The following is a 19,606-nucleotide window of genomic DNA, read 5'->3' as shown; positions in this document are numbered from 1 at the left end:
CGCCGTCAGTTATGACATATTGCATATAACTTAATTCACAAATCAAAACAGCACATTCACTTCACAGACAATGGCAAGTTACTAGTTAGCTAGGCTAGAATTAAACCATTAATTCGCTATTCAATTGCATCACTTCAATGACTACAATGATATGCAATGGTTAAAGGAAAGCCTTAATTTAGGGAGATGAGGAACATCGCTCAAATCACTATTAAAAGTAAATACACTGCAGCGAGATTTCTTTATCACCCAGTTTTAATATCACTGCCATTGGGGATTCCTCGCCATGTAGTTTAATTCATGCCGCTAAAATTGAGGTTTCTTCGTCAGACTTAAGAGTTATGCATTTAAAACTGAAAGTGGGGGTTTCATCATCCAATATAAGATAACTTTAGTATAAAACTATTTATACATGCTGCCTCTGGGATTTCTATGCCAGATAAATGGGACTTATGCGATTGTTTCATCAATTTTGATTGAGATTTTAAGACTCCAGGTTATCATTAATCTGACACTGACCTGCAGTATTCTAAGATTAATTTTGCGCCGTGGTCTGGCAAGAGGGCACACATTAGTTAGGTATGTTAATGGTTAAACCCCTTAATACATAACGCTTAAGGCCTTAATATTAAGATAGGTGAGGAACATTGCTCGCTATCTTCTTCATGCTAAAAGATTTTTTTTTGCTCAATTCAGGGTGGTTAAAATTGCATTGAGACACACTATAAAAGGTTTAGCTGTTTTATAGGGTCAAATTTTATAGACTGCAGTTAACTTAAGTCATTACCAGTGGTTGGTTTCTCAGTGAGGAACTGGAGAACTGTTACGGCTCGGAATGTGGGCATGTGTAGCCTACACATTAATTTACAAGAACACATGGTTGGATAGTAGTCTTGGTTTGAATAAACACACATAAGAAACACACCACGGTTACTGAGTCTGCTCACAGAACTGGGTTTAAAATGTTGCCCTAAATTCTCCACCACTTCTGTAGTAAATTAGCTCATAGTTAGATGAACATAATTAATCATAATGGCTTATTATTAACTATATTAATCTTCAGGAATTACTTTATAGCATTAATAGTACAATAAAATGATTTGTTCATCCGCTGGACATTTATTGTTTATTGACTAAGTACAATTATTTATCTGGCCACAAAAAATTATTTTACTACTAATACATTGCTCCCAAGGCACGTAACAAAACCGGAATTCTAAAATGACCTTGTCCTTTGAGCAGCAAACAGAGACAACCAAGTGTGAATACATATTGATGTTTATTAAACTACACTACAGAGGAACATGCATCTGACGAGACACTAACATACACACATTAAACCTAGATGCCAACGCAAGGAAGGCATGGATAGAGACAGAGAGAGTGCAATGGGGAGAGAGAGGGAGAGCACACCATAGAGAGAGGTTGCGCTCGAGCGCATAAGCACAACCTGTTAAGAATCATCAAAAATCACATCATCTTAATTAAAAGGGGACAAAGCCTAAAAACGCAACTAAATAGTTAATAAGCGGTTACTTGCATTGGTCCTGTAGGTGCTGAGTAAAGTATCCCGGTGCATGTATAATGCATTGATTCCTGTTGAAGTCCTGTTAAGGAGTGAAAGCTTAGTCGTTTCATCCATCGGTTGACTGCTCTGAAGTGAATCAACAAAGTTGCTGAAAACTGCCAGAAGATCATACAACCCCCAGAACTGGTCGCTAGGTTTCCCAGGTGATGGGTGTCTCCAGGGAACCGCAAGTGAAGAGAAGCAACTCACTTTGTGTGTGTGGAAGAGGTTTTATCTGGTTTCCCAGTAACAAGGCGTATAGTTTCAGCCAGTGGCGGCTCCAGACAATTTAAATTGGGGGGGGGCAATGTGGGGTCCTGGTCATTCCAAGGGGGGTCTCATAAAAACCAACAAAAAATACAGTGGACACGGCTAATAACTGCATATTACTGCTACTAAACAACAAAAACAACACAGCATATCAACTACATAGTTTTTAATTAATTAATCAATTGCAGTTTGCAAACAATATGCTCAAACTTTAAAGGGTTGGTTCACCCAAAAATTTTAATTATGTCATTAATGACTCACCCTCATGTCATTCCAAACCCATAAGACCTCCGTTTATCTTCGGAACACAGTTTAAGATATTTTAGATTTAGTCCGAGAGCTCTCAGTCCCTCCATTGAAACTGTGTGTACGGTCTACTGTCCATGTCCAGAAAGGTAAGAAAAACATCATCAAAATAGTCCATGTTACATCAGAGGGTCAGTTAGAATTTTTTGAGGCATCGAAAATACATTTTGGTCCAAAAACAGCAAAAACTATGACTTTATTCAGCATTGTCTTATCTTCCATGTCTGTTGTGTGAGATTTCAAAACACTGCAGTTTAGTGATATCCGGTTCGCGAACGAATCATTCGATGTAACCGGATCTTTTTGAACCAGTTCACCAAATCGAACTGAATAGTTTGAAACAGTTTCGCATCTCCAATAAGCATTAATCCACAAATGACTTAAGCAGTTAACTTTTTTAACGTGGCTGACACTCCCTCTGAACAGGGCTGTATTAACGTTTTTTACGCAACTCAGTGATGACGTCACGTTGGGGAGAAGGCGAGGAAAGGTAGCCTCAGCCTAGTATGATGCCGCGTTCCAGGCAACCCGTAACCCATGTTTTTCCAACCTTAAACCTGTGAAAGTGCACTGGAACGGCAATCAAACCCGTGACTTCCCACCCGTGAGCTCGTGTCTCATACTAGATCGATGTACTCCGAGTTCGGAGGTCACACAGCACGCGAAACAACGATGGCAGCCCCTACGAATAATACTGCCTATGGATGCAGTGTTTATGCAAGTGGTACACATTGAAAAAACGATTTTAGGTCAATGTAACGTTGCAATAAATTAAATAATCTAGTTACAATTCCTTGCGCTCAGAAAGTTTATATATGTATGTATATATATATATATATATATATATATATATATATATATATATATATACACACACATATAGTGTATATATATATATATATATATATATATATATATATATACACACACACATATAGTGTATATATATATATATATATATATATATATATATATATATATATATATATATATATATATATATATATATATATTTTTTTTTTTTTTTTTTTTTTTTTTTTTTTTACTGTCATCGAGTAGCACCGAGTGAAAAAAATTTACATTTTCTTTATATCTAGTGGCAGTGATCATGACATTAGTTCAGATAAGTACCGGTAACCTTTGTCATAGTGTCGTAGAACTGGTAAACTTTGTTTTTGTCATCTAGAAGTAGAAGGCATCATGCTAGCTATGTGGGCGTTTCTAAGCGTTTATCTCTTCCTCCGGTGAAAATGTTGTTGCAAACGTACCTGCATGTCTGTCGATGTGTTTGGCAGGTGCTTGTGTGGGTGCCGTCCCATGGAAACTGCGCTGAAAAGCTTGTGCTGTAGGGAAGTGAGTGCGTTTTGGTTGCTGTTGGACGATATCTCTCTATCTATTTGTCTGTCTATCTATCTATATATGTAGTCTATCTATATATGTATATCTATGTATTTATCTATTTATCTATAATCTGCGCTATCTGAATACTCTCGTCTACTACTCGTCTCTCTAGTCACTCTCAATGCTGGCTTTGGTAAATTCTCTCCACAACGTGACATGATGCAATGCATTGTGCGGGAAAGGAGACCGCTGTAAGATAGTACCTACTTTTTCGTATTATATTCCGTTTTGTGATACCCAACAACATAAAATACAATGGATAACAGTTTAAATGTTTATTACCAACAAGCAAATTGGACAAATTTGTAAAAAAAAAAATTAACCCTGCAACATGCCTTTAAGTCTAAAAGCACTAGGTATGTGTGTGTGACATTAATAAATAATTGTGTAAATATAGTTAAATATATGAAATAAATTAGTAATATTAGTTTTATTACATACTAAATTGAATGATGTTTCTCTTCTTTGTATTCGTTGTTGTGCTTGAGAAAGCCAACATATATTTAAACATTATCATTATTTATTGTAATTGACACCGACTAGAACTTTAATGTTTCACCAAATTCAGACTCGCGTTGCTGTATGTCAGACTTAACTTCCCAAAAAATCCTAGTGACTTTTGTTACCCGAACAATAAAGGCCTTAACACTTAATTTCCACTAGAGGGGGCGACAAGATTTCTGTTTACAATAGTTTAAGTGGCAAATATGAATTTCATGTGTACTGCCATGAATATGCCATATCTGTGTACAGTCGTGGCCAAAAGTTTTGAGAATTACATAAATATTGGAAATTGGAAAAGTTGCTGCTTAAGTTTTTATAATAGCAATTTGCATATACTCCAGAATGTTATGAAGAGTGATCAGATGAATTGCATAGTCCTTCTTTGCCATGAAAATTAACTTAATCCCAAAAAAACCTTTCCACTGAATTTCATTGCTGTCATTAAAGGACCTGCTGAGATCATTTCAGTAATCGTCTTGTTAACTCAGGTGAGAATGTTGACGAGCACAAGGCTGGAGATCATTATGTCAGGCTGATTGGGTTAGAATGGCAGACTTGACATGTTAAAAAGAGGGTGATGCTTGAAATCATTGTTCTTCCATTGTTAACCATGGTGACCTGCAAAGAAACGCGTGCAGCCATCATTGCCTTGCATAAAAATGGCTTCACAGGCAAGGATATTGTGGCTACTAAGATTGCACCTAAATCAACAATTTATAGGATCATCAAGAACTTCAAGGAAAGAGGTTCAATTCTTGTAAAGAAAGCTTCAGGGCGTCCAAGAAAGTCCAGCAAGCGCCAGGATCGTCTCCTAAAGAGGATTCAGCTGCGGGATCGGAGTGCCACCAGTGCAGAGCTTGCTCAGGAATGGCAGCAGGCAGGTGTGAGCGCATCTGCACGCACAGTGAGGCGAAGACTTCTGGAAGATGGCCTGGTGTCAAGAAGGGCAGCAAAGAAGCCACTTCTCTCCAAAAAAAACATCAGGGACAGATTGATCTTCTGCAGAAAGTATAGTGAATGGACTGCTGAGGACTGGGGCAAAGTCATATTCTCCGATGAAGCCCCTTTTCGATTGTTTGGGGCATCTGGAAAAAGGCTTGTCCGGAGAAGAAACAGTGTGCGCTACCATCAGTCCTGTGTCATGCCAACAGTAAAGCATCCTGACACCATTCATGTGTGGGGTTGCTTCTCATCCAAGGGAGTGGGCTCACTCACAATTCTGCCCAAAAACACAGCCATGAATAAAAAATGGTACCAAAACACCCTCCAACAGCAACTTCTTCCAACAATCCAACAACAGTTTGGTGAAGAACAATGCATTTTCCAGCATTATGGAGCAACGTGCCATAAGGCAAAAATGATAACTAAGTGGCTTGGGGACCAGAATGTTGAAATTTTGGGACCATGGCCTGGAAACTCCCCAGATCTTAATCCCATTGAGAACTTGTGGTCAATCCTCAAAAGGCGGGTGGACAAACAAAAACCCACTAATTCTGACAAGCTCCAAGAAGTGATTATGAAAGAATGGGTTGCTATCAGTCAGGATTTGGCCCAGAAGTTGATTGAGAGCATGCCCAGTCGAATTGCAGAGGTCCTGAAAAAGAAGGGCCAACACTGCAAATACTGACTCTTTGCATAAATGTCATGTAATTGTCGATAAAAGCCTTCGAAACGTATGAAGTGCTTGTAATTATATTTCAGTACATCACAGAAACAACTGAAACAAAGATCTAAAAGCAGTTTAGCAGCAAACTTTTTGAAAACTAATATTTATGTAATTGTCAAAACTTTTGGCCATGACTGTACAAGAATAAACTTCACACTTCAAGCTGTACAACTACTTAAAACTTCCCAATCTGGTTTTTTCAACCTACCTCCTACCTGGTTTATGCATTTAATGTCTGTCCATCTGGAACTTTTATTTTTCATTAGCTGTATATTTTAAGATGTACTAGGTGTTGATAAATCACATGCAAAGAATGTAAAGGGCTTTGAATCTTTTTTTTAAACAAATTCTTTATTGAATTCTAAATAGGAAATGAAATGGTCAAAACGTACACGGACCAGACCATAGACATCATATAGGTAGACGCCCTATTGGCCGCTGGGCGACGAGATTTGCGGCCGCCATCTTGAACCAGTCGTACTCCTAGTTTCGTTGCGTAGCAGCAGTTAAAATGCCAGAGCACTGTGCAGCATTTTCCTGTTCTAATTGGCAGACCATCGCAAGTACGGCTCGGGATTACTTTTCACAAGTAAGATTTAACATTGCTATTGTACTATTGGTTGTAGTGTGTCCTTAAATCCAGAGAATTGAGAAGGAGCAAGGACCTTTGATAGTACTGTACTGAAATCGTAGCTAGCTAACGTTAGTTAGACTATTTACCTCCCTCAACTCAAGTGTTTCTCACATAACTTAATATTCAGATCAGAAAGAAGTTCGAAAAAGCACTTGTTAGACGCACGAAACTTACTTTTAGCGTTAGGTAACGTTAAGTGCCTATTACCAATAGAATCCAATCGGAAGTTAATACATACATTGTTCGACAGAACATAACTTGGGAACAGTCATTGGGGAATCCTGGAGTGTGACGTGAGGGGATCCCCAGCATTACAGCACAGCGACGCACAAGCCATGACACAAAGTTATGAGAACTAAACAACCGAAAGCAATATATGTCTTCCTTAGATGTAATGTTAGTTCTGTAATTCAGCGTTGGGTAAAACACCATTATAATCTCCTTTGAATGCTGCTTACTTGGTAACAGCTAAGATTTTGAAATAAACATACGCACAATCAGCTTTTCCACATGCCCCGATAATCAAAACTTCTACTTAGCGCTTGCTTAATTTCTGCAGATCAGTTTTTGTAACTGTATTACTTAATCCACCTGTTGCTTTGGCCTTATTTAACAGCCGCTTGCACCACCTGCTGGTGAGCGACTGACAGCAGATGGAGATCATGTCTCTGTGCTCTACTGCTATTCCTGCAGCTCCCGGATGTGAAAGGGCGAATTATCTGCCAAATTTTAACCAATTTGGAACGTGAATATGAATTATAGATTTTTTAATGATGAAAAAGTGTGTGAAATATTTTTTATTTAAATTATTCACAGCTTAAACGAAAAACTATATTAAATTGCAGGACCTAAAGATGCAAGCCCTGGAAATACAAGGCATTAAAATGCAAGTACTGTTAATTCAATGCATTATTTTTTCAGATAGTGCTATCCAGCATGCTTTTTCTGTTTCAAAGACATAAGTCATTATTTTACTTCCATACGGTTCTCGGTTCAGTGTATGAATAAATGTAGAAATAATCATTATTTATTATTGTTCTGCGTAGTTTGAAGAGAAACATTTTTTAATCTTTATCCCAGATATATATATATATATATATATATATATATTTAATCAGGAAGATGGTGGGGGGTAAAACCGGGGGACCCCCCTGGCGCTGCCAGTGCTTACTGAAGGCCCTGACTGAAAGCCCACTGCACGCTACTGTAAATATACAATTTAAATGCAATATATAAATTATTTAGATATATATTATATGTAGCATATACATCCAATTGGAATCATGTAGCTCCTGTCCACGTCAGTGGCATAGTGACAAAAATGCACATCAGCAAGTTTAGATACAGTTGATCCGAGTTCAAATCGAGCTTTAACCAACTTCAGTCATCTTATTTTTCCCAGTCATATAGAATGCATTTATTTTCAATAAAATGGATAAAACATTCATGGGAAATGTGCAAATAAAAAATAGCTATTTGATACATATTTGGGTTATGGTAAGTGTAGAGAGGACTAATAATCCCATAAGGCAGCAGCCATTTGATGACTTTAATAAATATTCTAATTTTAACTATTGCATACTGATTTTATAATGCAGCCAATAAAGCAGGGATCCTTAAATCTGGCCCACAAGATCTACTTTCCTATAGAGTTTAGCTCTAACCCTAATCAAACACACCTGAGCATGCTAATCAGTGTCTTCGAGATCATTAGAAAATCACAGGTAGGTGAGTTTGATCAAGGTTGGAGCTAAACTCTGCAGTGCATTGGCCCTCCAGAGTAAGTTTTGAGGAACCCTGCTGTAGAGTATCTACCATTATTTCCACTAAGTATAAACAGCATCTATCTACATTTAAATGCAAACATACTGTTATTTTTAAATAGTGTAAAATATGTATATATATATAACAAACATTGATGGAGCTTACATCGTGACCCCTTATCCCCCACTTCGGACAGTCTGATCACCTTTCTTTGTTTCTCACCCCTAAGTATTCACCCCTCATCAACCGTGTGATGCCATCAGTGAGGACCATCAAAGTGTGGCCAACTGGAGCAGACTATTTACTTCAGGACAGATTTAAATACACGTACTGGAGTATGTTTGCTTCTCAGGCTGCCTGTGGCTCTCACACGGACCTTGATATCTATACCTCGTCTGTACTGGATTACATCAACACCACCACTGACAGTGTTAAAAAAGAAAAACAGATCACAACATACCCTAATCAGAAGCCGTGGGTGAACAAGGAGGTGCTACTTCTGCTAAAAGCCTGCAACACTGCCTTCAAATCAGATGATGCTCAGGCCTACAGTAAGTCCAAGGCTAATCTGAAAAGGGGCATCAAAAAGGCCAAGTACTGCTACAAGCTGAAGGTAGAGGAACACTTTTCATGACAATAGGACATCTCAAAGACTGCCTCCCACCCACGCTGGACCCACACCAATTTGCCTGACGTAAAAATAGGAGCATAGAGGATGCAGTATGCACAGTGTTGCACTCTGCACTCACACACTTGGACAATAACAACACATATGTAAAGATGTTGTTTGTTGACTTCAGCTCAGCATCATTCCCTCCAAGCTGACCACAAAACTTGGAGACCTGGACATTATCACCTCCCTCTGCAACTGGATTATGGACTTCTGACCAACAGACCTCAGCATGTTCGGTCAGGCCACACCTGCTCCACCACCATCACACTCAACACCGGCGTACCACAGGGCTGTGTGAGCCCATTCCTCTACTCCCTCTACACCCATGACTACAAGCCTGTGCATGGATCAAATTCCATCAAGTTACAAGTACATCAGCGACAATGATGAGACTGCCTACAGGGAGGAGGTACAGCACTTGGCCAAATGGTGCGCTGACAATAACCTGCTCCTTAACACCAGCAAGACAAAGGGGCTCATTGTGGACTTCAAAGGCAGCACGCACGACCCCATCCACATTAACGGGATGGTTGTTGAATGTGTCTCCAGCTTCAAGTTCCTGGGAACTACCATCTCAGAGGACCTGTCCTGGACCACAAACACCTCCAGCCTGGTCCAGGCTCACCAGCGCCTCTTCTTCCTCAGGACACTGAAGAAGAACCAGCTGTCTTCAGCCATCCTGGTGAACTTTTACCGGTGTGCGATCGAGAGCATCGTGACCCTGACCCGTTGCATCACAGTCTGGTATGGGAACTGCTCAATGGCTGGCCGCAAGGCACTGCAGAGGGTGGTGAAAACCGCCCAACGCATCACAGGGACACCACTTCTTGCTATTGAGGACATCCAGAGAAACCGCTGCCTACGTCGAGCTTGCAGCATTCTTAAGGACTCCTCTCGACCTGACCATAAACTGCCCTCCGGGAGGCACTTCAGGAGCCTCCAGACAAGGACCAGCAGATTCAGGAACAGCTTTTTCCTTAATGATCTCTGCCCTCTGACACTCCCGAACACCACCCCCACCCCCCCACACACAGGGTTCTTTCACATCTTTTTCTGTTTGTTTAAACTGCAATTTGTATTTGTTTGCATTTGGAGGATGCAAATTTCATTAGGAGAGCACAGTTCGGTGTTGCCGTCCATGAGACGCAGCTTTCTGCGTGCGCACAGAACACAGCACGTGAGTAGCCTACTCACTTGAACTTCCCCATATCTTGTGTTTGAATGCTTTAAACTCTTTTGAATGTTTATATAGTATAGTTATATAGTTATATAGTAATAATTTACTACTTTTGCCTGTTTTCTTTTTCTGATTGTTTGAAATGAGGATTAATGACGCCATAATATGCAATTTAGATGAGTATATTTAAACCCCACATAAACTTTTGGTCATTCCCAACATTTTTCTAATTTACAGTATACACATTTCATTTACAGTTGCACAGGTAGGCCAGTTCCTCCAGGATGGCACAACACATTCTATTGCAAGGAAGTTTTGTGTGTCTTCTTGCACTTGTCTCAAAAGCATGGAGAAGATACCAGGAGATGGGCCGTTTTATCAGAAAAGCTGGACAGGGCCATAGAAGGGTAACAACCCAGCAGCATGACCGGTATCTGCTCCTTTGTGGAATCCGCTAGTGAGACCTCTGCTTACAGCCTAGCATCATGAAGCTTTATTACCATTTGCATGAAAACACCAGATTTGGTAGGCCCACCATTACACAATGTATTTAAATAAAGATTTTCATTTTCTTGAATATTTCATTGTGTATGTGATTTAAGTGTATCCTTAATTTTTATTTATTTATTTTTTTAAAGTGTATACATATCTGTGCGGTATACTGGACATTATCTGCTCACTGTGACATTGAGACTTTTCTCAACATTAATGACTTTTCTCTTCCTTAAACAACTACTGCACCTTTACTGCTCCTCTTACCTTGTGTCCTGCTGGACCTGTCTCACCACGTTCACCCTTGCCAGGCGGTCCTTGTTCTCCTCTCTCTCCCTACAAAATAATTTATTACTACAGTGAAGGCTTTTTTTTTTTTTTGACCAGCTAAAACCAGCTTAAAAGGTACACATTTTGATATTACAAAAGTGATTTAAAAAAAGTGGTTCTCAACCAGGAGACCATGGTACACTGTAAACATCCAGATGGTCTTTAATAAATGTTACAATTATTTACATTTAGTTATATTAAAAGTCTTAATTGAATACAATACATCAATCATACATAATATTTATTTTCAAATATTGTCTTGGACAAATGGGACTTTGAAGTAAAAAAAGCTAAGATTCACTACATTAAAACCACTCTTTTCTCCATATGTACCTATTTCTTCGAAATTTCCTGTAGAGAGCAGTATGACAGCACATGCTGTATCTTGAAAGACATTGATTAGATTTTTTCATAGGTGCATTGCTTCTTATATAAATATTACTTATTTAATCAAATACTAGTGTAACATGTACATTGGTTTAGTAAAGTAATAAAGTCTGTAAAAATAGTTTAAATTAAGCTTTTTTTTCTTCTGAGTAGACTGCAGAGATGTGCTCCCACACAAACTAAACACACTTGTTTAGTCATTTGTTGTGTTAACCTTTCAGTCCTTAACAGAGCTACTGTATCACTGACACATTTGACTGAAACCACAGAAAATGACCACATCATTAAACTGTTATATATATATATATATATCATCAGTGACTGTGTTACAAACACACCTTAGTTCCTGGCAGGCCTGGAAGCCCAGGCTCACCTTGAGGCCCAAAGAATCCAGGTTCACCCTGCATACAGAAGCAATACAAGGAACTGTCTATAAATTACTAGGACTCAAGTCAAGTATCTAAATTAAAAAGATGGAATACTATATATATATATATATATATATATATATATATATATATATATAAAACCATAAGATAACCAAGAATAATATAAAATTGTACTGATGTAAAAGCATTCATTGTACTACAGGAGAAGAGGAAGAATTTAGAGAAATGCTAAATATCCAGTGCTAAATAATACACTGTATCTTTGTACTAGCATTGATATATTCAACATGTCTCACTCTCAACTCATCACATATTGACGCTTGGTCAGGACACCTCGGCGTAACATTTTTTGATGTGCAGGGTTCACCATTGCTTTAAATAAGAAACCCTTGATGTAAACATGCCAACACGAAAGGTACTGGGAATTTTTTTTCATTATAATTAAATTATATATTGAGTAATAATATTGTCATTATTGCATATGTTGGGGTGTGATTTTTCAATGTAAACAGTAAGAACAGTTTTATTTATATTAATATTTATGAGCATGTAACCCAACCCCTGACCCTAAACCTACCATTTGTCAATAAAACATAGGATATAACCAGCAAATACAAATTCAATTATCATTTATTTAAAAAGTATTGACATTCCAAGTCTTCCAAGGCAAAACGATTAATTTTCGATAGTGATGTGTCATTAGCGAACAGGCCTGCGTTGGACTTAAGAGATGATTCTTTGTAGCGAACGAGAAGAGACTCCTGTTGGGGATAGCCAAATTTTTAGCTGAAGCCTTCTATTTTAGACCAGTTTACTTAAAATTATATTTAGTCATTTAGCAGATGCTTTTATCCAAAGCGACTTACAAATTAGGACAATGAAAGCAATCAAAATTAACAAAAGAGCAATGATACGCAAAGTGCTATATATATATATATATATATATATATATATATATATATATATATATATATATATATATATATATATATATATAAAAGAAAGTGCAAGTCTAAAAGGGCCAAGTAAAAAAAAAAAATTATTAGAATAGAGTGTGCTAGAGTTAGAGGGTTAAATAAAGATGGAAGAGATTTTTCTTTTTTTTTTTTTTACCAATTCTTGAAGATGGCTAGGGATTCAGCTGCTTGGATGGAGTTAGGTAGGTCATTTAAAACGCTGGCATTTAAATGCAAGCACGTTGGTTAAGGAAAGAAAACACTGCATTGTTGCAGCATCGGTCCCCTCACAGAGATAAGGAATTGCATCAGCTCATCCAAGTTAAGGAATCTGATATTTCTGAATGCCAACCTGCACTATAAAATGTCTTGATTTTAAGACTTTTGCATTTATTTATTTGATTTGTTTGCTGTGGTTCTGTGTTTAGTTTTTAAATAAAAGTTTTATTAAAAGGTTAAATAATAGTTAAATAGTTTTTTTACAAAAAAAAGCATAAAAATTAGTCCTTTATAAAAACACTAAATAAAAATTGCTTACCAACACACAAACCATTCACATTTGCTTAATTTGGGCTAAAATAGAAGGATCTGAGTGATACTAAATGAATAGCCATTTCGGAACCATGAGAGTTGGCTCTTCTAAGGGAGCCGAGCCAAAAGAGCTGAATCTTTCAAAAGAGCCGCAAAGCTAATCCTGTGTTCTACAGTCTGTGTACAAATTTTTTTTTTTTTAAATACTACCAGAAGAAGCCTTAACATTGTATGGCTTCAAAAGACTTTAAAAGCAATATGACTTGTTTGTAATGCTTTTATACTGTTTGTTTGTGGTCAGTTTTTGCAATAAATACCTGTGAATACACTTATATATTTGCCTGTTATGTGATTTAGACTGAACAAAATTATAAATGCAACACTTTTGTTTTTGCCCACATTTTTCATGAGCTGAAATCAAAGACTTAAGACTTTTCCTATTTACACAAAAGGTCTATTTCTCTCAAATATCATTCATAAATTTGTCTAAATCTGTGCTAGTGAGTACTTCTCCTTTGCAGAGATAATCCATCCAGCCTCACAAGTGTGGCATATCAAGATGCTGATTAGACAGCATGATTATTGCACAGGTGTGCCTTAGGCTGGCCACAATAAAAGACCACTCTAAACGGTCCAGTTTTATCACACAGCATAATAGTACAGATGTCGCAAGTTTTGAGGGAGCATGCAATTGGCATGCTGACAGCAGGAATGTCCACTATAGCTGTTTTCTGTGAATTTAATGTTCATTTCTCTACCATAAGCCATTGCCAAAGGCGTTTCAGAGATTTTGGGAGTACATCCAACCGACCTCACAACCACAGACCACGTGTAACAACACCGGCCCAGGATCTCCACATCCAGCTTCTTCACCTTAAAGATTATCTGAGACCAGCCACTCTGACAGCTGCTGCAACAATCGGTTTGCATAACCAAAGAATTTCTGCACAAACTGTCAGAAACCATATCAGGGAAGCTCATCTGCATGCTTGTCGTCCTCATCTGGGACTTGCATTATATTATAAGAATATTATAAGATAAGAATATTATATTGTATTATAAGAATAGCATACTCACTGGACATGTCACCCATTAAGCATGTTTGGGATGCTCTGGATCGGCGTATACAACAGTGTGTTCCAGTTCCTGCCCACATCCAGCAACTTGCACAGCCATTGAAGAGGAGTGGACCAACATTCAACAGGCCACAATCAACAACCTGATTAGCTCTATGCGAAGGAGATGTGTTGCAATGCGTGAGGCAAATTGTGGTCACACAAGATACTGACTGGTTTTCGGACTCCCCAATACAGTAAAACTGCACATTATAGAGTGGCCTTTTATTGTGGCCAGCCTAAGGCACACCTGTGCAATAATCATAATGTCTAATCAGCATCTTGATATGCAACACCTGTGAGGTGGACGGATTATCTCAGCAAATGAGAAGTGCTCACTTACTCAGATTTAGACCGATTTGTGAACAATATTTGAGAGAAATAGACCTCTTGTGTACATAGAATAAGTCTTAGAACTTTGAGAAGTGTTGCGTTTATAATTTTATTCAGTGTATATTGTTCAGAAGTGGGTAGGTGTAGGGAAGGGGCAGGGTTAGGTGCTCCAATGAAAGTATACATTTAAATAAAATTGTATAAAATAGCTGCTGCACTGACCTCTGTCTTTCCTGCACCACAGGACACATAGAGAGAAGGAATGCACGTTATCTGCCTTGCTCATCTCTTAATCTTGAGCAATTATCAACTTGTTTCTTCCACATCACACTGCAAACCAAATTGGGGTTGGATTACCCTAAAGATTTGCTGTTTTTGTAACCATTTTATTTGTTTGTTCACCTTTAGGAAATAAACTTTCCATTGCATCTAATCCTCTGCCTTTGAGTCCACTGTTCTCCTTGTCCAGTCACAGAATCTACTGAGGCAAATATAATGCACAGCAGAGGAGGATGAGATGTGCCGATGCTCCTTACTCGGGTGAGCCTAACACATGTCGCTCATTTTTGTCCCAAAGTTCTCTGACTTTCTTGCTGCAGCCTTCCTGTTTTCCCATAGAGTGGTACAAGGTAGCTTTCACCATCACGCTCTTGGTGGGTCAAGCGAGAGAATGGGGAATGGCCATATGGGATAATGAACAGAAGTGCTGTTCCTCCTTTTGAGAGTTTCTCTGAGGAACTACGCAATGTGTTTGATTGCTCAGCTCAGGGAACTGAAGCAGCACGAGCCTTGGCACTGCTACAGCAGGGAGAAGGTTCAAAATCCAGTTACTCAATCAAGTTTTGCACCCTTGCAACATCCTGTGGCTGGAACAACAAGACTCTTTGGGATAATTTTCTCCACTGTCTGGCCGAACATATTAAGGATGAAATCTATTCCCTTGAATTACCCTTGAGCATGGATGGACTCATCAACCTTTCCCGGCATCGAGGGTGTGTGGTTAATCTCAAGCCTATTACAAGAGCTGTGTCTGTAGTGTCTAGTGAGATGCCATCTCAACGTCTCAACTTCCCTGAGGATGAGCCTTTGCAGGTTGGGAGAGTGCGGTTGACGTCGAGGGAGTGATGTCATTGCCTGGACAGCCAACTGTGTCTCTACTGCGGAGAGGCTGGTCACATATCTGATGTGTACCCAGCTGCTAGGCAGCGCTTACCTCTCAAGGGAGAGCAGAAGGTGAGCGTTACTAGAGCTTGATTGCCCTCTGGTGGTCAGTTTGAGTTTTAAGCCTCATCGCTGGTCAAGGGGGCTGCTTATCAATTGTCTGCATTTATTGACTCCAGAGCAGAGGGCAATTTCATGGATGCTGGGCTGGCCAAACGCTTGGGGATTCCCTCCATTGCTCTGGCTGAGCAAATAAAGTATTGGCTAGAACACTTTGCGGCACCCTTCTTACCAGAATTACCCACACTACCAAGTTTGTTACATTCCCGTTCTGGCAATCATGTCAAGTAGATCCGCTTTCTCCTTATTCACTCACTCACCACCCAAGTAGTTTAGGGACACAACAGGCTAGTCAAACATAACCCTCAAATTGACTGGGCTCTCAACTCTGTTTCAGCTTGGAGCCCTTTTAATTTAGCTCAATGTTTGGGTGCTGCAATCTCCACTGTTATGTCTCGTTCTTTGTTGCAGGAGGAGCCGGTGGACCTGGTGGGTGTACCTGAGGCTAAGCATGACTTGAGAGTGGTTTTCAGTAAGTCATGATTTTGTATAATAGGCGCCCTTTAGATTAAGACAAACAACAGAAAACAACGGAGGACCCTGCATGTCGAAAAGTGACGCTAAAGGGGTACCTTGCACCAAAAAGCAAAAGGAGTCCTGACCAAGCGTCAATATGTGATGAGTTGGGAGTGAGAATGTGTTGATATTTTCATTGTCAATTAATAAAACATTCTACCCTCTCTTATTCAGTCAATGAACACTGTGTGCACATGTAATGGTCTCAATTTCAGAAACCTTAAAAAGAACATGAGAGCATCACATTTGCACAATGTTAGCATTCAGAGCCTTCAGCCTCTAAGTGAATCCAGGGTTATAAAAAATGGGAGGGATTTTTACAAGGCCAGCAGGTTATAAATGTGGAAAAGTATGCAGGCAAACAAACCAAAACAGCAGCAAGCATTACTGTAGCTCATGCCTATTTGAACGTTCTTTTAATTGCAAACATTTTCCCCCACTGCTCCAGTGGTTTTCCACTCACTTTCTCATTATTTTCAAAAACATATTTTGCCAATTTGTAACATGAACATCTGCAATCAGCTTTTAATTTTCAGTTCAGAAGGCAAGAAAACAATGCACATTACAATATACAAAATGGTGGAATCTCTGAAAGAGTGTTCTGTACAAGTTGACACTCAAGACGTAAATGTTTGGTTATCATAACATAAGCCTGGGTATTATAAGAATACTAGGATAAACTGGGCAAAGTTTTTTAACAATCTAATTCACTGATGTATCGTTACCAAATTATTCCACAACCAATGAATCTCAATAATGTGCATTTGGATAAACCAATACAAAGTACACTAAGTTTAAACTGAATGAAGCCATGTTAAACAGGTTAATGTGAAAGATACATGGACACAATATAGTCACACTTTAACAACTGTTATGAGTCTCTAAACATGATATATGCTGCTGGATATGGGGGATGGGTGGGATTAGAGGTTTTAGACACAACATTTACCTTAATCCCGGGGAGTCCAGGCAGCCCTGGAAGTCCTGGCTCACCCTATGTAGAAAAAGTGCAACAAATTACAGCCAAAAAAAGCCACCACTTCTGTCAATGAGCCTGAAAACCCAGCACAACCTCAATTGGTTTCCTCTAAAACCACAGTATCAAAAGATTGACACTAGTTGACCTACTAAAGTGAAAACCATCAAGATTCTAGTTAAAATGAAGACACGTTTGCCATCTATTGGTGTTGTCCCTTACAAAAAAAGTATACTTTAAGTTATTTTATTAAGTATACTTAAGTAAAGTTCAAGTATATTTTTAAGTATACTTTATGTGGTAGGTATACAAATATCAGTGTACTAGTAGTATATCTGTATGATATGTCTATTATGTCTGTTTCACATCGTGAGTGTCAGTGGAGAGTGAGAAGCACGTTTTGTTACTGCCCATGTTAATTAATCAGTCATACTGCAGGTGATCCAGAAAGAGCATCACAAACGGTCTATTCAACCACACATCATTACTTATGTGTTACAGACATTTAGATAACAGAAGTACTGGAATAAAGGTTTATAGTATGAGTATAAACACAGTAGCGATCAAAACGAAAATGTATCATATATATATATATATATATATATATATCAATATATATATCAATATAATATAAAGACTTACCGTATTTTCGGACTATAAGTCGCACCTGAGTAAAAGTCGCATCAGTCCAAAAATACGTCATGATCAGGAAAAAAACATATATAAGTTGCACAGGACTATAGACTATGTGCATTTATTTAGAACCAAGAACCAAGAGAAAACATTACCGCCTACAGCCGCGAAAGGGCGCTCTATGTTTTCAGTGTAGGTTACAGGAGCACTGAGCAGCATAGAGCGCCCTCTCACGGCTGTAGACAGTAATGTTTTCTCTTGGTTCATTTCTCTCGGTTCATGTCAAATTAATATAGATAAATAAGTCGCACATGACTATAAGTCGCAGGACCAGCCAAACTATAAAAAAAGTGTGACTTATAGTCCGGAAAATACGAAAATTCTTCTTTAGAATCGTTAAGAGAATCGTGACCCCCAATTTATAGACATATATATATATATATATACAGACTCACCTAAAGGATTATTAGGAACACCTGTTCAATTTCTCATTAATGCAATTATCTAATCAACCAATCACATGGCAGTTGCTTCAATGCATTTAGGGGTGTGGTCCTGGTCAAGACAATCTCCTGAACTCCAACCTGAATGTCAGAATGGGAAAGAAAGGTGATTTAAGCAATTTTGAGCATGGCATGGTTGCTGGTGCCAGACGGGCCGGTCTGAGTATTTCACAATCTACTCAGTTACTTGGATTTTCTCACACAACCATTTCTAGGGTTAACAAAGAATGGTGGAAAAAGGGAAAAACATCCAGTATGCGGCAGTCCTGTGGGCGAAAATGCCTTGTTGATGTCAGAGGAAAATGGGCAGACTGATTCAAACTGATAGAAGAGAAACTTTGACTGAAATAACCACTCGTTACAACTGAGGTATGCAGCAAAGCATTTGTGAAGCCACAACACGCACAACCTTGAGGCGGATGGGCTACAACAGCAGTTTGGACAGTTGAAGACTGGAAAAATGTTGCCTGGTCTGATGAGTCTCGATTTCTGTTGAGACATTCCGATGGTAGAGTCAGAATTTGGCGTAAACCGAATGCAAACATGGATCCATCATGCCTTGTTACCACTGTGCAGGCTGGCGGTGGTGGTGTGATGGAGTGGGGGATGTTTTCTTGGCACACTTTAGGCCCCTTAGTGCCAATTGGGCATCGTTTAAATGCCACGGCCTTCCTGAGCATTGTTTCTGACCATGTCCATCCCTTTATGACCACCATGTACCCATCCTCTGATGGCTACTTCCAGCAGGAAAATGCACCATGTCAAAAAGCTTGAATCATTTCAAATTTGTTTCTTGAACATGACAATGAGTTCACTGTACTAAAATGGCCCCCAGAATCACCAGATCTCAACCCAATATAGCATCTTTGGGATGTGGTGGAATGGGAGCTTCGTAATAATCCTTTAGGTGAGTGTATTTATATATAGTTTAATTTCATAAAGTACAAGTTGATTTTAAAATGCATCTACATTTTTTGCATCTTGTCATTTTCAGTTGAATAAAATAAAATTTTTCCCTATATATTTCATCATTGAGTATTTCTTCAAAAAAGTCAAAAAATCTTGTCTCGTCTAGTTCTTGTGAACACAGTCTTGTGTCTCGGGATAAGTGTTTCGTCACATCCCTAACAGATATCTTACCAGAAAATGACTTTTGTAGAATTTGAAGTCATCGTTTAGACTATTACTTGAGTAAAAGTCTC

At 38.7% G+C, this 19,606-nt stretch overlaps 1 protein-coding gene across 7 annotated transcripts in view; it reads right to left on the bottom strand.

The window, feature by feature from the left end:
• Positions 1-19,606, bottom strand: part of LOC132124973 (collagen alpha-1(XXV) chain) — a 712,477-nt gene that overhangs the window by 150,566 nt on the left and 542,305 nt on the right. For all 7 annotated transcript variants that reach the window (XR_009426824.1, XR_009426827.1, XM_059536150.1 and 4 more), the window contains 3 exons: positions 17,242-17,286; positions 11,510-11,572; positions 10,722-10,790 (listed from right to left, as the gene is read on the bottom strand). Coding sequence is in view for 5 of the 7 variants with exons in the window: in XM_059536150.1 (XP_059392133.1) it covers positions 10,722-10,790; positions 11,510-11,572; positions 17,242-17,286 (177 nt within the window). In the remaining 2 variants the exon portion in view is untranslated. The remainder of the gene's footprint in view (positions 1-10,721; positions 10,791-11,509; positions 11,573-17,241; positions 17,287-19,606) is intronic.

This window comes from Carassius carassius, chromosome 3 (assembly GCF_963082965.1).
Source record: "Carassius carassius chromosome 3, fCarCar2.1, whole genome shotgun sequence".
Taxonomy (NCBI): Eukaryota; Metazoa; Chordata; class Actinopteri; order Cypriniformes; family Cyprinidae; genus Carassius; species Carassius carassius.
This window is presented reverse-complemented; position numbering and strand designations above follow the sequence as displayed.